Genomic DNA, 25608 nt, shown 5'->3' on the forward strand with positions numbered 1-25608 from the left:
GAAAAGAGCCTGAGCCCCTTCACGTCAGGGAAACAGAATGAATACTTTGAAAAATATCACAGCCTCTTCCTCGTCACCTGCCTTACTACCCACAAATGATTCGGTGCTGCAGAGACTACAAAGCGCTAGGTAGGGAAATATAGAATTCCGTGAGCGATTCTCATCAGGTCGCGTTTCATTCCTCCCAGCCTACTTTATGAAGAGGAAGTGTCCTTGAAGGAGTCAATAGGACTAAGATACTATTCTAGAAAAGGGCCCACGGTAAGAGGCTGCCTGACAAGAAGGCCCAGGTCTTCAGGCATCCCCAGGGCCCACGGTAAGAGGCTGCCTGACAAGAAGGCCCAGGTCTTCAGGCATCCCCCAGACTCTCTGGGATACGCAGCCCACCTCAGCTGTGTTATTCATTGGAGCCAAAGGCGACAACAAAACACTTGATTGCTATCGGCTCTGAATACTTATGGGGACAATGGTCATTTAAGCTAGTCCTCTGAAAGCCCCAAAATAGTTGGGACAAAAGCTATGGTTCTCAATTTTTGAGAGCCTAGAACCTGACCGGAACAGCCTCCTTCCCTCCCCTGCACGATGGAAATAGCAGCAGTGGCTCTACCTCCCATCCCCATTCCACGTCCAGTCTCCCAGTGTGGCTTATAGAGAACAGGGCTCGGGCTACTAGATGGAAGCTACAAGACAGCACAGGGCAACTCCTAACTGGCAGAGCTCAAAACGATGAAAGCTACTGAACAGTAGAAACGAATGCCTAAAAGCATCAGACAGAGGCTGTGGCCGTACTTTAGGGATGTAGTAGGTATCTGCACCTGGTGACGGGTGAGACAAGTAGCACTCTAGGCACTTCCAACGGTAAGAGCCGTAGTCCACCTGCACATCAGCCACCAACATGGCAGCTACCTCCACTGACACCTGGAAGCTGGAATCCAGCCCATAATAAGTAATGCGCCTGATGGGCTGTCTGCCCAGAGGGGCACCATTTTGAAATTCACAGAAAGGCACTGTGTAGGCTTACAAGCCCGGAGAACCACTCAGGGTTCGGAAGGTTGCTTCTGAGCAAGGATTCCGTATCAACTAACAGCCCCCGAAGCCCAGTCTTACATACAAAGGTTACATATTTCCGAGCTCTGTGACCATGAACAAGTTCCCTAACCTCACGTGTGTCTGGGAACAGCCTCCTGAGGGTGGCAGGCCCAAAGACAGTGCCCAAGGTGAGCACGGCGTCCAGTGGGGGCCCTCCTTGGCCCCTTTCTCTGAATCTGCAGGTCGCTCCACAGCTATAAGGAGCAGAACGTCAGAGCCACTCTTTTTTTTTTTTTAAACTCTCGCTTGAAACTGTCTGGGTGTTTCCTCTTGCAACTGGCCTTCAGATATCCAGGGGATCTTAGGCACTCTGGGAGGATCTCAGGAAACCCCAAACAGCCATGATGTGTTTAGAACATTCTAGGGAATAAATCCAAGCCCAGAAACTTTCCAAACTCCTTAAGGATCTCTGAACCTCTCCTCACCTGGTCAGGGGCTTCCAATGATGCCTGCTAGCTGGTGCCTCTGCCAGTCTTTGAGTCACCGCCAGAGCTTTTTAAAAAAAATTGTTCCAAACTCTATAGCACCATTGCTCAGGTAATAATAACAACAATAGCAATAATAACCAAGATGAAAGCAATAGCTACCTGTATTGACTCCTAGGCAATTTGTAGAAACTTTCTTTTTCTAATCCTTCCAAAAATTCTCCAAAGTAGGTATTATTGTTACTGATTTTAACATGTGAGAAAATTGAGATTCAAAGAGTTTTATTAACTAGTTCAAGAGAGCAAACCCATTAGAAAATCAGGTCTGTCTGGCTCTCAAGCCCTTGCTCTGAGGCTCACGCTGCCACAACTAAAGTCTTCATTTCCATAGAACCTTCCGGAATAATGTTTCTAGCTCTCTGTTTTTTCCTCTTCAAAATCACCTGAGCTTTCCGCTCTGTGAAGGAGCAATGTTTCTGGAGAGCAGATGTTACAGTTATAAGTAACATGGGGCCTGTCACACCGTAGTGTCCTAGGATGTCCCAGTGCCAAGAGCCCTCTGAGGCCACCAGGATCAGCTCGAGGCCCAGAGCATTAGGAACAGAGAAGACCCTGAACATGGCTCTCCTTTCTCCTCCAAGCCCTCCCCAGTCTTCTTTTTGTTCATTCCATCTCATCTGCCCCAACTTTCAGTATTGGAGCTTTTCTAGGACCAGGACTTTGTTTTGTTGACACAGTTTTTATGGACTACTTTACTTCTTAATACTCAAGAAATGGTAAGTCATAGTAAAAATAGAAACAGAGTTTTTGCACAAAGGCAGACCTCGTGAACCACTAGATCCGGAACAAACACCTGAAGTCACTAAGGAGGGCTGCTTTGTTCTGTTTTCATCCAATTGAAAAGTGGAAGCACAGTCGTTGTTGTTGTTGACGACCACACGCGTAGGCAGACGTTCACGTCAGCATGGTCTGTTCACATCTGGGGCTGTCCGGTGTGTGCTGAATCTATGGAATTATAACCTCATGAAAAGAGATTACCATTTTTCTGCCGGGACCACCTCAACTGCAATGGGCATGAATGGTGCTGCTATAATAATTAAATCCCAAATCTTTCATAATCCTCCACTTTCCCTAGAGTAATGTTCAGCATTAGCTATGGATGGAAACGCAAACAAGTCCATGTAGATTCAATAATAAAGCTTAATAGGTCAGGGAAGGGGTGGGATGAAATGAATGCTTAACACCTCCAGAGAGAGCGCATTAGTTTGCCTTCCCGGTGACTTCCTTGATCTGTGTTTGCCGGGACTTGAATCTATGCACCAGATTGTCCTTTATTAACCAGATCCGTACCAGGCTTCTTGCACGGGAGATGTTTAATGTCAATCACCGTACAGATTGGCTGCCTATTTGCAGAGCTGTACATTGGAGGGTCTTTCATTTCCATATTAAGATCTTACAGAGCTGATTGGAGAGTCAAATAAGTGCTGAGTTCCGGTCTCCACGCTCTGGTTCTAACTGAAGGAGGGTAGCCTGAAGACCCTGAGCCCGTTTGTGGATCCAGCTTTGAGACACTGACACGTTTCCCGAGTCACCACGGCTTACCTTCAGGTTGCTTGGCAAACTAAAATGAGAGGAGCAAAATCTCACTAAGGGTTGGCTTGTGATTACTTGCTAACAGTATTAATGCTGTACGTTATTTTCTGACTGCGGTGATGTTTCTAAACTAATAAATGACACCCTGCATTATTTTGCGTTTTCATAAAGCATTTCACATGCATTAATTCATGTTATGCTCACCACCACCACCGTGTGAAAAAGTTTCATTATCATCCCATGTAACGGATGGGGGACACAGATGAGGCACAGAGACAGCAAATGACTTACCCAAGGTATCAGAGTTTATGATTCGCCCGCAGTTGAACCCAAACGTCTCGATCCCAGGTCAATATGTTTTGTTTTATTTTGTGGGGCTTTTGTTGTTGCTGTTGATTTTATTTCATATTCTGTCCTTTGTAAGTTACATCCTCTAGGAATACATTATATACTCTCAAGTTCTGGCTGGAGGTGGTCTGGGTTCCATGTTTGCCACCGTGATTTCCGAGCTGTGTGACCATGAACAAGTTCCCTAACCTCCCTAGGCCTCAGTGTTTCCATCTGGAACATGGGACTAATCATTATTATTACTATGGGAACTTCCTTCGTAAGGTCCAAATCACAAATTACACGCTGCTGGTCAAATACCCAGCACCTTCCCTGACACAGAAATGGATCCTCTAAAGGGTAAGAATCATTTATCATTTATTTTGCCGAACACTTAGGTGTAAATTAACACTGTATTCACACACACACATACACACGTACACACACAGAAAATGAAGCCCAGCATAGGTTGTTTTTAAATGTTTGAGTTCTAAGCTTGTGAGAATGATACTGTCTTCATGGAGCACAATGTGCTGTAAAGAATTATTTGTTCAGAGTTATAAACCCGCAACTGCAAAAGCAATGCCAAGATACATTTTGTCTCCTCTAAGATCTTCCAAACATCCATTAGTCTCTTGAAGGACAGTCATAAATCCTGCACATTTCGTTTATCTGAAACCAACTCTAACAACTGTCCTTCCCACCAATCATCCTTTATATCCGTCTTCGGGTTTCAGACCTCAGTGAACACATCCTGGTCTTATGTGGCTGAGCGTGAAAGTGGAGGAGCTGGGCTCTCTTTGGAGAGTTTCTGGAACCCACTCTGACCTGAATCTCTTTCTAACATTTGGACATAACCTCTGACATAACACGCTCCCCTATTTATCAAATTAGAAGCTGCCTTTCGCTTTCCAGCTTCCCTTCTGGAAATAACACGTAGGTGGGAATCAGGAGGTGGGAGTTTTAGGACGGGCTCTAGCACTAAGTAGCTGTGTGACCTTGAGCAAAGCACTTGGCCTCTCGGAACCTTTCTTTGCTTGTCTGCAAAATGAGGCTGGTGGACTGTATCGTTTCTGGGAAGACGCTGTGCAGAAGGCAGAGGTAGATAAGGTACCGCGCCTGTGCACGTGGGAACTGGGGGCGGTGCTCGGGGGACAGCTGGAGCTGGCATCAGCCGGAGCTGGGGTGGGGAGAGGGAAGAGGGATTCTTCCTCAAAAGCTTTTGTGGCGGAGGTGGGATCTGACTGAGCCGTGGAGGAAAAAATAGGACTTCCAGAGTTGAAGAAGGGACTTCTAGCCTGGGAGCTGAGCCTGACGCAGAGTCTGGAAGCAAGAAAGAGCAAAGCGTGCTCAGAAACTAGTAATCAGTCCAGAGAGGCTGGGGATGAGGTCTAAACCTGCGTTTAAGAAATAAAAAATATTAACACCAGTTGGTCTTTGAAAGGAGTGTAACTGGAATTTAAGGTAATAAGTCACTCTTCCTGCAGTAGCTCAGACTTGGAGCTGGAGAGCGGGTGGCACTGGAATTAATATCCCCATAGAAACAGAAGGCTCTGTGTGCTCGATAAACAATTTTGAAAGTGCTATAGTTCATCACCCAAATTCAGACCACTCGTATTTTTCAGGTACCTTGCCTTAGGAGAGAAAGATTTCTTATCCACATCATGGGCTTACGTCTCTGGGGTCAAATTTTACGGGAAGAGATGGGTCATATATCAAAAGGTTAATGACTAGCCATTTCTCGCCCAGCTATTTTGTGGCCACCGAGCTGCCACTGTGCAGGGGACACGGAAAGGCAGTGGAGATTCACCGGGCCATTTGCCTCTGCCATCCGGAGAGCCCCCGCAGACTTTGACAACAGCCTCTAGAGCCGGGGGCCGCCGTCATGCCCCTGTTCTCTCATGGGAGACTTCGAGCATCTTTTCCTGTAGAGATCCACCGGCACGTTCCACCTCCACAGTGACTGATCTGTACATTATTACACTTTCAGTAGTAAAAATATATAGACTCCAGTCATCTCTGGAGATGCTGAAATAGTGCTTTTTCCCCCCTTGATTTAGGGGAAGGTAGAGAGGCAGGATGTGTGCAGAGTCTGACAGAAATATAAGAGCTCAAATATCTAATTAGCTGAAAGAATCTTGGTTCCCTCTGCACCTTTGACAGAATTGCAGCTGTCAGATTGGAGCTCCAATATTTTATCCTCGTCGCAAGATGTATCTGAGGATGATTTAGAAAAGACGCTTTTTAACGTCAATGCCACTCGGCTTTTTTTGTAGGATGCTTGAAGACGACCTTAAGCTGAGCAGCGATGAAGATGACCTTGAACCCGTGAAGACCTTGACCACTCAGTGCACTGCCACTGAGCTCTACCAGGTAGGACCAGTTTAGGGCTCGGTTTGGGACCCACGGGGAGGGAGCTAGAGGACCTGGAATGGTTTTGCCCTCCAGAAGCCTACCCGCTTCATCTGTGAACTTTGGAGAGAGGGAGAGAAGCAAGGGCAGGCATAGTGCCCTGGAACAGGTCGAATCAGCTCACACTTTCACATCTTTCCCTCTCCTGGACTAAGTGTGGTCTCGAGTGCGGTGTAACTTTCCTGAAGTGACTCCACCACGAGGCCTAGCGCCCACACTCATTCATTCGTTCCTTAGGGTATAAACATGACTGCTCCGTTCACCTTTCCCAGGGGTGCCACTTCAGGACACAGCTGACCGTCAGTGCCCAGTAGCTTGCGGCTCGCATGAACCTTCAGGCAAAAGGCATTTGGCAAAAACTTGCTGCTGCCTTGTTTTCTTCCATTCTGCATCACAAATATTTACAGTACTTACCGCCAAATTAGATGGCAAGAATGTGTGTTTTCAGCATTTCCAATGAGCCTGCACCTCTTGATTTGAAAAAGCTGGGTATCATGTATGAATCGTGAGAATGGCAGTGTAGTGCGTGATATCAGTGATGCTGATGTGTTTTCTCTGGGACAGAAAACTGTCTCGCGTGTGGGGTCCTCCTGGGTGTGCTGAGAGCCTCGAATAAGGAACACAGAAGGATCGCCTTTTTTTAAAGCCAATACCTGACCATGTTCTTTCTACCGTGAAATCTAAGTTATAAAACTGAAACCAGGGTGTTTCAAGGAATGCTCATGCACTAGTGTTTCAAGATAGTTAACAAATACAGAATTCCATATTCACTAAATATTTTCTGAGGAGCCTGCAAAGAAAAAAGCTTAGGGAAGACTCTTCAAGGCTTATCTACTCCATTTTCATCTACAGTTTTTGACCGCACGAGAACTCCTACCATTCCGCGTAATTTTAAAATTGAGTACTTCTTAATGTTATGTAGCCAAAACTTCCCTCTCCCTTACTTTCTCCGCTTTATCCTGCTTGCATTTTGGATAATATGTAAAAACTGCATCTTTGCAGCTTTGGTGCTTTATCAAGAACAAACACAGTCGTCTCCCGGGGGCTTGTGGTACGTTTACTGAATGCAAGCAATCCCTTTCCTACCTGGGTCATGGACTCCAGAGCAAATGTAAAATGCACACTTAAATTCCCGTGTCTGCCGTTCCTGCTTTCTGCATTTAATATGCCAGTGACAAGAACATTATAACGGGGCTTCCCTGGTGGCGCAGTGGTTGAGAGTCCGCCTGCCGATGCAGGGGACGCGGGTTCGTGCCCCGGTCCGGGAAGATCCCACATGCCGCGGAGCGGCTGGGCCCGTGAGCCATGGCCGCTGAGCCTGCGCGTCCGGAGCCTGTGCTCCGCAGCGGGAGAGGCCACAACAGTGAGGCCCGCGTACCGCAAAAAAAAAAAAAAAAAAAAAAAAAAAAAAAATCATTACAATGGTAAATAACCCCTCCCCCCCAGTCCTAGGTCATTGATTTTGACAGATGCAAGATGACATTTTAATGAAAATGCTTCAAGCAAGTCATCAACAGTAAGTGAAGGTAGAGTTTGCATGTTGGCGTCTTCTCTATGTGATTACACAAGTGCAGTCTCCTTTTTTGGCTTCTCGAGTTGTTATTTTCTGTCTTTACCTGAAGAAGTGGCATCGGGTCAGCTGGCCTGAATCATCTGGGGTTTTAGGATGTATGCGGTGACCGTGTCAATGCCGAGGCCCTCGGGTAATCCCGGTTGGTGAGCGGGAAGCTCTCTGTGGCCCGCGGCCCTTAGCCTGCCACGCCTTCCCCACAGAGCTTCTCATTTGAAGGGGAGGTTGAACTGGGATATCTGAGGTAAGGCAAAATGACAGGTTACTTCCCCCTAGCTGGGTCCAGGAAGCAAGAAGCGGGAGCAAGGTTATAAACATGAGCCCTCGAGTTCCAGGACTAGTTACGAAGCCCGAAGCCTAAAGGCCGGGAGAGGATGCTTTTGCAGTAGCACAGGCCACAGTGACAGCAAGTTTTGGTGAGTCCTGGCTTTCTGAAGCCCAGTATTCTTTTTCCAATATGTGTGGATTGACACCATTTTCCTTTTTTTGTCGTGGTGGTAAAATCCACATAACGTAAAATTCACCCCCTTTTAAAGTCTACAATTCAGTGGCATCTAGTCCATTCACAAGCTTGTGGATCCAACACCAGTTCCAGAATATTTTCGTCACCCCAAAAGGAAATCGTACATTAAGCAGTTACTCCCCAGCCCTCGACAACCACTCATGTACGTGGATCTGCCTATTTCGTTTGAATGAAATCGTACAATATTGTGACCTTTTGTGTCTGGCTTCTTTCACTTAGCATCATGTTTTCTAGGTGCGTCCATGTTGTAGCCTGGATCAGTGCTCCATTCCTTTTTTACGGCTAAATACTATTCTGTCATATGGATATATACTGCCTTTTGTTCATCCGTTCGTCAGTTGATGGACATTTGGGTCCACCTTTTGGCTTTGCAGATAGAGTTCCTATGAGCCTTTGTGTATACAGTATATATTTTTGTTGAACACCTGTTTTCAGTTCTTTTGAATTGAATCTTTTAATTTTTTGCAGTTCTTTTGATTCTTCCCCCTAGAAGTGGAATTGTTGAGTCCTATGGTAATTTATGTTTAACTTATTGAGGAACCACCAAAATCTTTTTCTTTTCAGGTGAGATAACATGGTGCCACATGGGACCATCACATCTCCGGCCACATCTATTTGTGGCAGGATGATTGGAGGGAAAAGCATCCGAACAAATGCATTGGTACAATAAATGATGTGTCCAAGGGGCCAGACCACACCATTGGTTTGAGCCGTCATTATACTTAGAGACGTTCTCAGAACCTGGTAGCTACATTCAGGCACGTGTGGTTCAATTAAAAAGCCATTAGCTTTCTGGAGACATCCTCAGATCATCTCATGCATGATCATTGCACCCAAATTGCCCAGATTTGGTGAGTACACACCAGTCTTTTCCCCAAAGCTCTTAAGACCTAATGCTATGGTTTACAACATAAAGAATCCCAAGAGAATCATTGCAAATGCACGTATGAAAATGAAACACGGGGTTGAGATGTGTCAGTTTCTAATTCGACATTTCAGTCCCAAGTCTCTCGTCATCAGAACACTCTCCCCTCTCCCTGCCCCACCACGAGCACCCCCGACGGCAGTACTGGCCGTGCTGAGCGGGTCCTGTGCACAGACACCAATAGAACAATTAGGATGTGTTTAAATGCTAAGTATTATTCCTGCAAACGGGAAAATACAGCAGGAAGCCTGAAGGGGAGAAGCGTAATATACAAATTAAAGATGCCAAATTGTCGGCCGTAGAGACTCGGGGATGTAAAATATATTTTTAACAAGATATTTTACCTTCTGGTGATTCTTTAAAGTCAGAGATGCTCGATCACATACGCCCGTAGTTTCAGTGGAAGAGCCATGGTGATGGTACCCTGAAAATATCTGTGAAAAGCTTGCGTGCTCTCTCCACATCCCCCATCGCATTTTGCTCCCTCGGTTGGGACTATTTGGGAAGCAGCTGCATCCATGTGGCTTGGACATCAGTCGTGTGGCGCCGTGGAGGAGAGTGAGCGAGAGAGCATAGGCGTGTGGTCGAATGGGTTTGAATCCTGGCTCTGTCACTTGCTGGTTGACCTTGGGCTCAAGACCTAAGTATCTGTAACACGGAGGTTAACAGAGGTAGCACTACTTCACTGGGTCATAGTGAGGATTCGGTGATTGAGTGAGTGAACACAGGCCAAATCATTTGACACTACGGTTGGCACGTAGTAAGTACTCACTACTTTACATCATCACCGTCATCAGATCATCATCATCGTTACTACTGTAGTGACGATCTAAAAAGCCTCATATTTGAGAGACTAGATCCATTACTTTCCCTTTTCTTGTAAGGAATGGGATGTTAAAGGGAGCTGCTGAATTAGCTACTTGGTAAACAGCCAGTATGTGGCCAACTTGAATGAAAAGATTCTGTCTTGTCCTAACGTGTATTAGCTGTGTGCACCTAGCCATGAGGAACTGTAAGTGTGGTCGTTGAGTGCATATGGCTTTTGCAAACGTATGGTCACCAAAGGGGATGGGGAGGGATAAATTAGGAGTTTGGGATTAGCAGATACACACTACTATGTATAAAACAGATAAACAACAAGGGCCTACTGTATAACACAGGGAACTCTACTCAATATCTTGTAATAACCTATCATGGAAAAGAATCTAGAAAACAATATATGTAAGTATAACTGAATCACTTTGCTGTACACCTGAAACTAATACAAACTGTAAATTAACTATACTTCAGATTTTTTAAATGGTTTAAAAAGAGCATGGGTTTTGGACTAGAAAAGCCTGGGCTTCAATCCCAGCTCTGTCACGTAATAGTTGCATGACATCGGGCAAGTCACCTAACATCTCAAAGTCTCAGATCTCTCACCACTACACTAGAATAAAGTGCTGTCGCCTAACGCATTGGAGTACTGTGAGGACGAGATGAAGATCGTGTATAAGAAAATGCTTTGAGAGCCACAAACGCTACGCAGATCGGAGGTTGTTCTTCCTTATGGCCCTTTTAAACATTAACTGGAAGCCGCCTCTTTGGGGTCCATTGGTAAATAGATCTTGCCCTTCATTTTGGCCTTGGTGCCCAGAGGGATCTGCTAGGAACTGGGTTGAATGTCCTAACTGCACCCAAAAGACATCCATTGGGTATGAATGACGTTTCCTCCCCTCTGAGCTCTGACAAGTTTTAACCTAGACATCCCAGGAAGAAGGTTGCCAGGTTGCCAATGACACTGCACCAAGTCCTCCAGGAAAATTATGTGTCTCTGAAAAAGAGTTTTTCTTTAAAGGACTGACATGGGTGGAGAGCTGAGTCATACCTTCGGATCGCAGTTCTTATTTCTCTTTCTGAGTTCTCACTGTGCCCTGGAGAAAGGCTATAACGGTCTGCTGTGACACTGTACTCTCACCTTGGTTCTCTCTCAGGAACTTCCCCTGAATGGAAAATAAATAATTACTTAAAGTTGACATCGGACATTGGAATGTTCCAGAACAGTGTTTGAATTGGATGCAGTGTTTTGAACTTAGTCTGCGTGAACATACGAGTTGCAGTATGTTCTGTTTTGTTTTTGAAGTCAGCTCTCAATAACAGGGTTGGATGTACAGCAGAGTGATTCAGTTATACACACACACACACACACACACACACACACACACACACATATTCTTTTTTGTAAATGAACTATATTTCAATAAAAATTTAAAACAATAGCATGGTTGGGGTATGGGGGTCTCCATGATGTCCATTAGCCAGCTGATTGCGTTTTCCTTCTCAGCTGCCACTCTTGGCATCATAAATATGAAACCCAACCCTGGCCTTCTCCATACAACAGTTATTGAATCGCCATTTTCAACCCAGTCATGCACGGCAGGCAGCGATGCTGTGACGAGTCCCCTGGGGTCTGGCCTGAGCACAGCACGATCCAGTAGGACGGGCTTCCTGCATGTGCCTCGGCGTGGGGTTCTCTGCACACCCTCGCCCCTCATACCACTGAACCTGCAGTTTTTCTTTTGGTCCATTTTTCTTCTTATGTTTCTCGGGATTAAAAGAACTCCTGAAAATGAGGGGTTAAACCTGGAATCAATTTTCATTTACAGCTGAGAAGCAGTTATTGATGCTGTGTTTGCAGTTCAGTGAAAGATCTAAAGATATAGACCTGGTGCTCCTCTTTCAATATGAGTAGCCTAATCCGTCACAAATGTTTTTTTAACAACGAAATCGTATTGACAGGTTTATTAAAATTGTCATCTTTGAAGTTTTAACCTATCCACAATTTGACCTATTCCAAAGGCTTCTAGAATGTGTGGTGGCCCAACTCCAGAGCCCCCTCCAGTACACACTCATAGAGCCAGGTAAACATCTCCTTGATGTTTCCTTGCATGTTATCCTGATGTTTGATTTACGCAGCTTGAAGCATGTAATGTCTGTTATACCCTGGCAGCAGGACGGTCTGTGATGCCTGGGTTTTGAAGCTGGGTTAGATCCGGACACGGCTCTCCCTTGCCCTAATCATCTCGGACTGGTGTTAGCAGCATCAGACTTTAGCATTATAAAGCCCATAAAAGAAATAGGTATTGTTAGAAACGACCTTTAGGGAATTCTAATAGTAATACCATCTTATGATTAATGTGAATGAAACTGAAACCTTAGGTGACTTCATTTAGCCCAGTTAGAAATTCCAAAAACGGGCACTATGGCTGGAAATGCTCAGTTAGTGACCAGGCTCAGCTAAAGGACTCTATAGGTAAAGCTTGGAGTGGTGTGTGGGTGCTTTAAAAACAGAGCTGGACAATTTCAGTTTGCTTTGAGCACAAAGACATTCTAATGAGTTGTGTCTGGACATATTATCGTAAGTTGCTCCGATGTACCCAATTTTATTTAACCGATCTTCTTTCTTTTTCTGCCAAGGGATTGCCCTTAGAAATGTGGTACTTAATTCAAAGCATGTTACTGGGGACGTGTGGACTTTTCTTTTTGTTTTGGACTTTTCAACTAGATGCTAGTAGCAGAGCTGCACCTCAAGCCTGTGAACATTTACAGAAAAATATTGTCTTCGAGCTTTTAATCCAGGTTCTTGATTTGGGTTTTATACTTGATTCATTTTTGTTTATTTGTTTTTGTTCTTATTGTGGGACCAGCTCGCTGGCTAGGTTGTTCTCTGATAATTGCATATGCAATGAATTACATGGTAGCAGAAAATCTGAACATGCTGGCAGCTTTGGGATGTGTTCCTTGTACTTGGGATGCATACTGAACTTTCCAAACCTAGTGGCTAAGTGAAATTCAAGCCCACTTTTCTGTTTAAAGTTTGCTAATGAAAAGGGGGGCAATACAGTTTACTGCTGCTCTCGGCTGGCCCCTGATGCGCTACAGTGAATTCATTCGTTGTGACAACAGATACTCTTCCCTGCTATAATGCTTCCTATGTTTTAGCCACAGTTCTTCTCTCATCGCGCTGAACAAGTTGTTACCTCCCCAAGGTTTCTCTACATTTCCATTTACTTTGTTATCAGCAGAAAGGCTGGGGAAGGCCTCTTCCGTAATGATATCAATATAGCACCCACGGCAAGAGAGGTCAGCCCGTCAGGGCTGTAGAAACAACAGATGGATTAGGATGAAACCGGGTGCGAAATAACTTTGATAGAGTCTTTTAATGTAAACAGTTTATCTGCCATTGCCTTTCATTGAAACGCCCCACAAAATGTCATGGCGTTTGGGCTGTGAAGGCTGCAGAAGGTAGCAGAATAAAATCTATACGGATCTTTTAATTTATTCATTAAAGACAGGAAAGTAAATAGGATAACATATAAGGTTAATAGAATAACATTGGCCTTCAGAGTCCCAAGATTGTGTTTTCCATTTGGCTGTGTTAGCATAGAGACTAGATTAATAAGAAATTGCTTAGGGCTTGTATGATGTGATTTTTAATATGCTCCAGGCAAGTCTAGGACTGTTTAGAAACCTGCTTGCTGAATTTTTTCATTGTAATTAGGTCTTCTTTTAGTGCCAAATATTTTGACTCGTAATCTCCGTAGATTGCCTTCTTATTGTAATCTTCATAGAATGCTCTGAGCACACAGGTGCAGAGGAGCACAGCGTTTGCACGCGTGTCATGTCCGTCGCTGCTGATGACCGGATACTGACGAACAACCACTACCACTTAGGAAGTGTCCATCTATGAGCATTTCCATCGCAAACCCAATGGCCGTTTTGCTTAGCATAACACTTTCTCACCATGGCCTTAAATCACACGAGGCGATGTGTTGGCGAGGATGTGCTGCTTGCCCCAAGGTCCAAGGGGAAACAAAAATGTGTACAATTTGTTCTTTCAGAAACGATAACTCTCCAGTAGGACAGGGATGACCACAGCCTTTTGTCTACAGAGAGCACACGGCACATATCCGGCGCTGTGCGGAGGGTGGTAGGGAGAGTAGCAGCCACCTCTGGGAAGCTGGGAATCGTTAAGTCAATTGGAATCAAAGTGCTGGAAAGAACAGGTATCACCGTGTTACCCTTGTCGCTACCTCTGGGCTGCAGGAAGTGGCTGGACAGCATCGCTCCTCTCGCCACTCCCATCCCCACTCTGTCTTTGGTCCAAGCTTGCTCTTTTCCTTAAGCCCCTTCATTGCCCCAGTTTGGGTCCCAAATCCATGGCTGCAGCCTGGAGGTTCTGTCTTAGTCATCAGCTAACAACCCCCAGGCAGTGTACCACGTGTACCTAAGTTTATTGGAGGTGTCCACGTTTTGAGTTCAATCAGGGTTCTAGCATCTGTTAGAGCAGTACGAATGTCTCCAGTAATAAAACTCTTTGCCAAACTGAAAATGTAAGATTTTGAAATTTAGATGCTGGCTTGGAAAAATGTTCTGGGGCTTTGGTTTAGGGCCTAGGAATGCTTGATTCTGTTCCCCAAATGTCTGCCATCTGCTGGAAAATCTATCAGGTAGGCTGCAAACGCCCAAGGATCTTGTCAGGAATGGAAAGCAGAATCTGTCTTCTTAAGCAGATGTATTTACTTATTTCTATTGATTTAGCAAGAGCAAAGAGCAGAAGCATTGTAAGCACACAGAACAGGTATCCAAATTTGAGATTAGCTAGCGATCCTAGGTTAAAGATTCGAAATTCAAGTGGGTGGGCAGATAAAAGCAGCAGACCTTTCCAAAACATACGGCAGGGCGTAACGCACGTATCATGAAGTATCTCATAGGATCTTCGGAACATTAGATCTAAACATCTATAAACTTGCTAATAGATCTTATTTCTTGCTAATGGAGGTTGACTCCACAATGGGGGTTCCATATTTATCCCTGAATTGTATATGTATATATATATTGTGTGTGTGTGTGTGTGTGTGTGTGTGTATGCTGAAATACTTGTGTGTGTATTAAAACATAGACTACCAGACCTTAAAATGACCACAGAGAGTCTTTACTCCAGCTGCCTAATTTTGCCAACAAGGGCACTGGGGCACAGAGAAGTCAGTTGTATTGTGAAATAACAGAGAATATACACATTGGTCTCTGGCCCTGGTTCCCAGCACAGAGCTCCTAAATCCCTCATAATTTCCTCAGTAATAAAAGCAGTAGGCGCATCTTTTGTTCTAGTATTTGGTCTTTGACCCTGGTTCCTGACCCAGGGTCCTAAATCCCCTGGAATTTCCCGGGTGATACGAGTGTCTTTTGTTCTAATGAGGTGACTCTTGGTGGGCTCCTGGATGCGGGCCGGCTGGTCACCAGAAAGACCAAGCCACGAGTGGAAGCTTGGCATGCCCAAGCCCACCCTCCCATCTTTACGGAGCATGTATGGGGTTCGTGGAGCTTCCAGGGTGGCTATTGGAACCTCTGATGTATAAGCCGATTGATCAGAAGCATAGGTGACAACTTGGGCTTGAGACTGGCATCTGAAGTGGGCGGAGGCAGTCCTGTGGGACTGAGCCCTTAACCAGTGGGATGTGATGCTCTCTCCAGGTAGACAGTGTCAGAATTGAGTTAAATGGCCGGGCACCTAGCTGGCGTTGCAGAGATTTGCTTGGTGTGGGAAGACCCCACACACATCTGGCGTCAGAGTGTTGTGAGTGTAGTCATAGTGTGAGAATAAAGGAGAAACGAGGGTGGAAGGATTACTGGGTTTTCTAATACAGATTGATGATAAAAATGGATGTAGCGTCCTTGGCCAGAGTATAATACGCTCTAAAGGGACGGAAAGCCTGAACACACTAGTCTGCTATTACTGAAGGTATGTCATCGGTATTCACTCCCATGTAGGTTTTGGCATACTTAGATTATTGGGTACCTACTAGGCACTAAGAATACTCTTCCCGTTTTCCTCGTTACACACAGTAGAGAGAGAGCCTCCATTAGGTCTTTATCATCTCCCAGCAAAGGACACGTGTCATTTTGCGAGGGGTGCCTCCCAGTACCAGAGGCAAGAAGGCTCGGATTGGCTGGGGGAAAGAAAATTGAATTTTCAAATCCACAAGCCCCAGGGGAACAGAATAACTGAGTGCCACTTACCTTGGCCCTTCTAATGGGCAGAATAAATAAGCCAGTGCTGAGCTGCTCTGCCTCGTGTCTCCGTATTTACTCCACTTAGAGAATGATTAGTGTCGACAGATGAGTCTTAGGAGTGAAACGTGCTTCTTCACCAAAGACAGTTCATTTTCATTAAGTTACAATATATCAAAACCTTGGTTATAAACAAAATCACCAGTTGACAAATGCATCTTGCTAAAGGGTTTTGTATCCAGCAAAAGAGTCAGCCTAGAGGGAGCAAGCCTTAATGGAATGCAGGCACTACTGAGTCCTGTTATCGCATCGTCTCGGGGCCAGACACGCAGAAAACTCCTACACATGCGGGGACAAGTAGGACCCGCTATGAGGCCTGTATTCAACTGGCCTTGGTAGGGTCTTGAGCGGCAGGTTGGGTGAAGTTGATCAGGAATTCGATGAGCCTGGGGAAGCTATGGGGGATTCATGATCAAAGGGAGCATAAAATGGGGTAACGCTAGAGAGACCAGCGGCCCAAAGGAGAGGCAGTGGCTGTGGTCCCAGTGAGAAGTAGTAAGTCTCCAGCAAGACCATAGCTGCAGGAAGGGTGAGGAGGGGGCACAGCCTTCTGCCGGAAAGCACGATGGAAATGTACCGTCTGGACCGCTCCGTACTCCCTCCTCGTTGGGGCGTGAATTCAAGCCTCGTGGGCAGTTGCAGGACGGATCCAGATGCACACGGTCCTGGAGCCCAGCTTTTCCTCCAGAGGCCTCTTCTCTTCTCTTCACAGAGCTGGGGACCCGCCGACGCTCCCTCATCCCCGGAGCAGTGCTCAGACCTCTCAGACTCTACCATCAGCCCCGATTCTTTTACCCAGCCCACGTTTATTAAGTGACTATCAGGTGCCGGACACCTGGAACAAATTTCCTCCAGTCTCTGCCCGTCAAAATTTTAATCCTGCCCCCATGGTGTCTAGCACACGCCTACATCACGTATGCATCGAAAACAATGAATTAAATTAAAATCGGAGAAGCCCACTACTCTAAAGCTAGGGAAGGTGTTTTTGCTTCTTTCAGGTTCAAGATTCAAATACAGGATGTTTCCATGTTCCCTCCTGGGCACTCATCCACCAGAGGGTTAAACATAGTGGGAAGTGTCTTCCTAGAGATTGTCAGAAATTCAGGCAGGCATCCAGGTGTTGCAAAATGCTGAGTGACATTTTCTCCTGTTAAGCTGCAATCCTGGGTGTGCGTGCGTGCCGCCAGCCGATACCTCAGCCCGTAGGATAGAATGTAAGCCTCTTGATGTTTTCCTCATTCCAGTGCAATCTATTTAAATGCTGTAATTAAGCAATTCATTTTTATATTTGTGCAAGTGCTCTCAGGATATGTCTCTTTAATTGACTTAACCCATTCTGTAGGTATTGATTTTCGACCATCTGAATACCCTAATGACGAGTTCATTTGTTAATAGAGGAGTTTCTCTCCTGAACTTAGCAATCAATGCAGTTTACCAGTACCTGCCACTAAATGAAGGTATGGCTGTGTCTCGCAGAGTTGCCCCATGAAAAATTAAAGGTAAAACATAGAAATACAAAAACCAGTGCAATCGATTGCTCTTCTGTCTTCTTTCCATAATGCATAGTATCCAGTTATTTGAAACTATCTGAATGATTGACTTTTCACTTTTTATCAAGAAATGTATTGTATACATGCAGTTTGGGTGTGTCTGCTAGTAGAATGCCAGGAAAAAACATATCAACAGGAAATGTAAAAGGCATGCAAAACAGTGGTAACAGAATCGCATTTTATGCTTGACCGACAGTATGATTATTGATTACGGAGGAAAGCAGTGCCTGACTACGTGGCCTTGTAAAATGAGTCCATGGCTCCAGTCTCTCTAGGCCTCCTAAGTGCTCACTTTGATGGTCTCAGCAGACCAACAGACCAACATATTGCACTGAGTTTGTTTTCTGTCAGTCTCAGGGGGGTGTAGCGTCGTAAGTCTGGATATAAACGTTCAGGGCATGCTCCTTAAAAGCCCCCAAATATTTTTATGAATATAGTATACTTGTCTATTGGACTAAAGTAACAGTTCATGATATGTAATCACTGGGGCAGAATCCCCTTACCGAAGAATTTTGTAGAAGTTCAGTCAGTATATAGAATGTGACTAGCAAGTTTCCACTTTATCATCTGTAGCATTTTCTCCCTAAAGAAATAGGATGTTCTGTCTGCCCTGGAGGATGGGGCTCAATAGAGAGCCACTCTCCTCCCTTCCTTCCTTCCTCCCTTCCTCCCTTCCTTCTTTCTGTTTTTTCACGATAACTGCATTTGATGGTTCATGTAATTCACTGTGGCCCTCGAGTCACTTCAGCTTTGGCGCAGCCATGTAACAGAAAGACAAGGGCCTTCTTCCTTTTAGGAAGCTAGATTTAATGAGTGAGCAACTCCAAGCATGTCCTTAGCCACATCATCCCTCCCGAGGAAATAAACTCGCTGCCTAGCAGGATACCAGGAAGAATACAATGCTGGTAATGAGACAGGAATTGGCTCATAAACAGCCCTTGGAACGAGATGAGCGTCTTCTCCCTGGGACTATAATTTCTCAAGCTGCCATATCGTGGAGGAGGTTCACTGAGGGTAGCATCCTCAGGGCTTCCCAACCTCAGGGGCAAATGTTAATGAAGAAGCAAAGAGCCCTGCGGATGGAGTGGGTGTGAGAGGAGGGATGGCTGATGAAGAAGTCTCTGCGAAAAGAACGATGCTTCCTGGGCTTCCCTGCAGGAGGAGAGAGTGTGAGGGGCAGTAGCGTGTGCACTCAGGTGTCCTGACCTCTCTACCACCAACACCAATCCCAAGAAGGTTCAGGGCAGAGGCCTGTGTGAGAGGCCCTGCCCGGGCTAGGCCTGGCAGGATCTAAACACATCAGAGTCTTCATCGAGTAGGACTTAACAGACAGAAGCATTCTGTTCACCCCAGAACTGCTTCTGATATGGAGAGAGGAACTGAATGGCTTCTGTAATCCTCGTTGGAATAACTGCATAGATTTGATACTACAGCCTGGCCACTGGTCAGAAAACCCATCAACTCTCTGGCTATAAAAATATATAAATGCACCATAAGTCCTGGTTACCAAAGGGGAAAAGGGGTGGGGGAGGGATAAATTAGGAGTTTGGGATTAACAGGTACACACTACTATATATAAAACAGGTAACCAACAAGGACCTACTGTATAGCACAGGGAACTATATTCAGTATCCCATAATAAACTATAATGGAAAATTTTGAAAATAATATGTATCTGAACCACTTTGCTGTACACCTCAAGCTAACACAACATTCTAAATCAACTGTAGTCCAGTAAAAATAAAAACGTACGCGCTGACGCCTACGCGGAATGCGGTCGCGTTCAAGATGCGCTTTTTTGCTTAGCGTGCTGCGGTTTCTAGAGCACTGTTATCGATGTTGGCTACTCACAACCACCCTTGATGTAGACAGAGCAGGAATGATGGTCTTCATTTTTAAAATGAGGAAACTGAGGCTCACAGGCGTTGGCCGCATCGCTAACGTCATGATGATACGAAATGGCGAAGCTGGTAGCAGAACCCAGGTCTGTGGATTTCTAGCACAGCACTCTTTCCACCTGTAGCCCATTGCATCTTGTTGCACCCTATTGGAGTATGTTTTTTAACATCTTAATTTATTTTATCATCCTATCTTTTTAAATATTTATTTATTTTTGGCTGCGTTGCGTCTTCGTTGCAGTGCGTGGGCTTCTCATCGCAGTGGCTTCTCTTGTTGCAGAGCACCAGCTCTAGGCATGTGGGCTTCAGTAGTTGTGGCTCGCTGGCTCTAGAGCGTAGGCTCAGTAGTTGTGGCGCACGGGCTTAGCTGCTCCGCGGCATGTGGGATCTTCCCGGACCAGGGCTCGAACCCGTGTCCCCTGCATTGGCAGGTGGATTCTTAACCACTGCGCCACCAGAGAAGTCCCTTGATCCTCCTGTCTTATGTTGGAACTTCCTTGATGGCAAGGTAAGTATCGTGTTAGGGAAACGTGGCACGAAATAAGTAGAATATAGGTTTTCAAAAGCATATAGACGTTACAAATTAAAGCAGCATAAGTGTTAACTATCTAGCCTCCATTTTCCAATCAGTTTAAATTACTTTAATGTATGTTTTTAAACTCAAAATTAGCTGTAATCCCAATATGTAACCCTCTTAATGCTTGGTGGATCACACTGTATCATTTCATTTTGAGTTCCCTCCTTTTGCAGGGTATAGCACATTCTTGAACATGTATCTGGAACTTGTATAAAAGGAAAAGAGGAATTTTCTCCTTGTATATTTTCTAGACTAGTTCTTTTACCTTAAAGCCATATATATTTTGCATGCAAATAATTCACTTAACTTTTCTTCAGAGTCTCTTAATAATTCCTTATAGCGTGCTTAAAACAAAGTCAGGGCTTCCCTGGTGGCGCAGCGGTTGCGAGTCCGCCTGCCGATGCAGGGGACACGGGTTCTTGCCCCGGTCCGGGAAGATCCCACATGCCGCGGAGCGGCTGGGCTCGTGAGCCATGGCTGCTGAGCCTGCGCGTCCGGAGCCTGTGCTCCGCAACGGGAGAGGCCACAGCGGTGAGAGGCCCGCGTACCGCAAAAAAAAAAAAAAAGTCAAATTACAGTGAAAGTGGAGATCGCAAATGGTGAGCCGTTTCTCATGCCTGGTGGACACCCCCTGCAACCATTTCATTTGGAGGTGAGCGCACAGGAGGGTGACATGAGAGCATCTCACTAAAGCTCTGGGGACTCTGGAATGATCCTGGGTTAATCTCCAAAGAAAACCTCTCAGCCTATTTTCCATCACTATCCAAGCAACCCGGAAAAAATTAATTTGAATGAAGTTATTTTCCTATAATGACTGTATAAAAAGACATATGTTTCAAAGAAACTGGCCTTGAATGTGATTATGTGCCTCCTGATTAGAGAAAAATAACTGGGTCTAAGTGACAGTCTCGACACACAGAGAAGAGAAGACTTTTCAGAAAACATGTCGCTGAATCAAAGCTAGGTTAAGCAATGTCACTTTGATTTCTCTCCTCCCCGTCTTCGGCCAGTGGCACGCTCAGCCCATCACATCTAGCTCGCTTTCAAAGGAAACCACTGGAACACCATGTCCATTACTTTGTGATAATCTAAGTCTTCTTTAAGAACAGATTTGTTTGGATTTTAAGGGATTGGGAAAAGCAGATTCGCGTGATTTCCACAATGGCCTGTCTTCAGCCCGCCGCCATATCCTATTCCACCCTCCAGGACTGGGGGAGAAAAGGTGGTAGAAAAGGCCAGCGTGGGCGTGCAGACTGCCTGTGCTTCTGTAGTGAAGGTCAAGGTCTCTCCCCCACTCCTTGCCGGCATCTGGCTCTTCCTTTCAGCATCCTTTAAGGGACTGCTCAAGCATTCATACCCTAAACACCTGTGAGAGATGACTGGGCCAGCCAGACGCATAGTCCTTGTTTTCTCATTTTCACCTGTTACCTCATTCCATCTCTTTCTCACTGTACTTGCCAAAATTCACCCTCAGCCACAGATGGTGAGAAAATGATTTTTGCCTACCGAGCCAAAGAAAGTGCCCAAATATTAACGGGTATTTATCTAGAAACAGAACCTGAGACTCAATAGAAGAGAAGGACTTGGATTTCCAACACTAATGTCTAAACTGGGAAGTATTTCATTGATTTAAAACAAATTGCTTCCAAGTGCACTGAGTTGTTATGCACAGAAAGGTTCAGTATGCTTATGCCTTGGTCATTCAGGATGTCAAGTCCAATGTTGGATTTTAAATAGTCTGTTACAAGTGGTTGCCTCTGCCTTCTAATTTATAGCAGGATTCTCTTCATCTCTTAGCCCTCACCCACCTCCAGGATTCACAGATATACAGGTCTCCGAATGGATACCTTTTAAAAGAGTCTGAAGAGCCCTGAGGTTGGCAAACCGCTGCTTCAACGCTCCCCATACTGAATGTTATTTCTACAGCCTGAAAGAGTTTGGCGGGGTACAAGTTTGGTTCTGATGACATAATTATGCTACAGAAGTATGAAAAAAAATCATCACTATAACCCTCCAGGTGCTTAAACAGTTTGATAGACTGTAGCCATTCTGCCATCAGCGCCCCCAGCTGTGTTGCTTAGCAACATTTTAATTCCAGAAGAATCGAAGGAGATGCAATCCCTGTGGAGAGGGAAACAGAAATAAGAGGGCTGTTGACAGATGATCTGAGTTGTTTCTTCTAATATACTGTGAAGATCACTAGCTCTTTTCATGAATGATAAATGGACTGTACACAGATCAATGGGTTCAGCAATAAACTGGGACCAGCCTCCATATCTAAGGCACACAGGCCAAGAGGCCCAGAGATTTCCTCATTTCGATGATTTGGTGTGTGTTTTCTTAAAGGTTCCACGGGAGGAAATTGATCCAAGCCATCGGTCAGCCCTTGCCCTTTTGTGGTATCTGCTAATAAAAATGATTTTAGAAACGGATACTTCGGCCTTTCTATCACCGGGCAGGTGCAGCCAGGGGGCCGGAGCAATGCAGGGTGAACGGTTTCCCACCAGAGATCTAAAAATCCCCAGATGTGCCCATGACCATTCCCTCTGTGTCTGCCTCCACACCCTGTCATAATCCAAGCAGGTGCACGCAGAGGAGGGAGATGAGATAGTTCTGAAATATTGAGAACGGCCAATTATATGAATACTTCCTTATCTCTAAGCCAATCACAATGAGCTCCTTTAGTGTAAGGGATTTAAAATCTAATTGGTTGGTATTATCTGGAGGTAGGAAAATATTACATATTCACATAATTAGAGGGAAAGACTTTTCTGAGTCACAGACATATAAACATACAGACAGATACAGAGAGCTTATAGTTTTAATTCTAAAATTTCAGACATAAGTCAAGCATATACAAAGTTCATACGTCCATTTTAAAGACCTGGTCTCATCTCAATTTATTTGAGCTCAAAATACACTCACAAAAAGGAACAGTAAACCAGATTCTCTGTCTTCTTTCACCCAACGGAGACAAGGTCTCAATAAATCATCAGTCCCTTTCTAGTGATCAACAGATGGTCAGCCCAAATAGAAAGGAGAACCATACAGGAAACTTAGGGGAGTCATGAGGAAGGATAGAGTTGAGTCTTATCTCGGAATGTGGATGGCAGTGTGGTCCTTTGAAATTAGCCATTTTCCAGAACGTGAAAGGATGGAGTGGGAATGGGGGAGTTCTTAATGATCGCTGTTTTCCACAAGCACAGGGCTCAGGTTAAAAAAAAAAATTGGAGGAAAAGTGGAGAGAGGAGGATGGAGTTATGAACCTAAGGGCCCACTCTCACAGGCACTGCTGAATTTCCCAGGCAGCCCTGGCAGTGCCCGCCTGTGTCTGAAAGCTGCACTTGGACCGGTAACCACGCTCCCCGGGAGAGGAAAATTGCTTTCTGGGTCTCCGGTCTGCTTATCTCCAGCAGCCTGCCTTGGTTAGCTCCTCGTGTTTCTGAAGAGCATTTTATATTGCTTATTGTTTTGGTAACTAGTTGCAAAGATTATGCCTGCTAATGTTGTCTAATTGCATTTTTTTCTTCTGTTCACAGGCTGTTGAAAAGGCAAAATCTAAGAATAATCCTGTAACGTAAGTTCTTTTTTTTTTATTAGTTGGAAGTGTTCATTTGAATGTACTCCAGGCATGTGAAAGAAGAAGGTCATAAAAGAGACCTTGATTTTGAGTTCATCTCTATTCATGACAATTTAAAAACAAAAACAAAAACAAAACAAGCAGAAAAAAAAACCCTCCAATGAGCAGGGACCAGCTTTTTGATTTTTCCTGTGGTCCTGATGAGGAAGTGCTCCAAGTTATGCCCAGTTTACATAAATTAATATGTGCCGTCCATGAGTAGATGCCAAATACTATTATAATCATATTCAATGCAGAGCACTTCAAGCCTTTGGGTTTTGCACATGCTAAAAAGATTACATTTTTAATTGCAAACCTTGGACCTATGACAGAGACGTAAATGGCTGAAAATGTGCCAAGTGATTTCCAGCCACGTGGGGAGGTTTGGCACCTCAGCATCAAGGCCTCGCTACTCTGTTAATGAAGAGCTCATAAAAATATATTTAACTGAAGGTTTTTCTAGCTAACAGCTATTTCCAAGGCATTTTATGAGACACTTTTAAATTATAAACAAGCTGCACAGCACTCTTTTAAATATAGCACATCTTAGACAGCCTGTCTCTTCCAGAAGGGAGACTTTCAAATTAAAGATGGCTGTCTTGTCATTTGGGTTTGTGACATCTGATTGCAGTGTTATGATGCATACCAGTTCCACCAGCCATGTGGCCTAGGGAAGATCTGCTCTATTTGCCGGGTTACTACAGGTCTGGTAATATCACATCTCTAGGAACTATGTGTTAACTTATGTCAGCCGACTTCCATTAGAGTGGATAACAAATGCAGAAATGGGGAGTGCATTGATTTGTTTTTTAATCTGTATCTTTTAATATAAAGTGTGTCTCCTGTAGATGGCATATGGTCAAATCTTGTTTCCCCCCCCCACCCAGTCTTACAGTCTCTGCCTTTTGACTGGATTGTTAAATCCATTCACATTTAATGTTATTATTGATAGAGTTGGATATATATGGTTAGTTATCCAGTTATCTAGTTGGGACTGCATTGATTTTTAATAGTTTCTGGGAGAATGGTTCAGCTAATGCCAGTGACAAGAAGGCTGCTTGTGTTTTATAAAATAATTAACTTTTCCAAGTCACCAGGGTAGTGTTTAGCACACCATTAAATCCAAGCTCCAATTCATTTTTCCAAAAGGTCTTGTGTACTTTGTTTCTAAATTTAATTTTCTTAGGCCATGGAATATTCCTTATCAGCCTCCTGTAGCCTCTGGAGGGCTATCTGTGGTCTGGAGATGTATTATGCTATAGTCGTCCTATGGGAGCATTTTTAGTAGCTGAATTTTGGTCTGGTTGTTTGGTTGCGGTTGAAATCTTCTCTGCAGCCTGATTCCTTTTCTGTCTTTGCCCGGAAGGCTTCTCTACTGCAAGCCCATGGCAGGCAAGCTCCACGGATTAGAGGATGGTGCTAATGAGGCCAAGGCCAGGTCTTGAGTCCCTGGGTGGGCCATTAGTGATCTTCTTTCCCATAGTCCGACTGCGCCCCTCCCTCCAGTTCACCCGCGGGCAGATGCATGCCCCGGGTCACAAGGGATGGGGCAGAGGCTGGCGGAGTGTAAATCTGGCCCTCAGTGGGACAGACATCTCCAAGTTCAAGCCCTCCCGATAGGAAGCGAGTCCCAAGCTCCCTCTTTGCGTGCACAAGACAGCCTATTGGCGGTGTGCGGGGCTTTGTTAAATCGTACTGATGGCCTGGAAGTGGGACCAGTTTTCTGTCTGCTCCTTGTGAGAATTCGACCCTACAGATAATTATATTTTTTAAGAGCTCTGGCTAATTCACAGTACAGACTGTATCGAATGTCTAGCACTTTAAGGAATGTTGTAATGAGAAAACAGAAAAACTAGAAGAGCCAAAGGGTTACTAATAGAACGTGGAACAATATTTTACTCTTTAATATATTTGAAGATCTGTCCAGTAGCAAACCTAAGTCACAACCGACTGGGAGGTGTTGAGAATTGTCTTCCAATTAGATAAGATA

General features: G+C 44.9%; 1 protein-coding gene across 5 annotated transcripts in view; it reads left to right on the forward strand.

Annotated features, from left to right (window-relative positions):
* The window catches only part of AFF2 (ALF transcription elongation factor 2), a 492108-nt gene that overhangs the window by 378134 nt on the left and 88366 nt on the right, over positions 1–25608 (forward strand). For all 5 annotated transcript variants that reach the window (XM_079909775.1, XM_079909777.1, XM_079909776.1 and 2 more), the window contains 2 exons: positions 5711–5807; positions 23539–23576. In XM_079909775.1, coding sequence (XP_079765901.1) covers positions 5711–5807; positions 23539–23576 — 135 coding nt within the window. The remainder of the gene's footprint in view (positions 1–5710; positions 5808–23538; positions 23577–25608) is intronic.

This window comes from Stenella coeruleoalba (genome assembly GCF_951394435.1).
Source record: "Stenella coeruleoalba genome assembly, chromosome: X".
Lineage (NCBI taxonomy): Eukaryota > Metazoa > Chordata > Mammalia > Artiodactyla > Delphinidae > Stenella > Stenella coeruleoalba.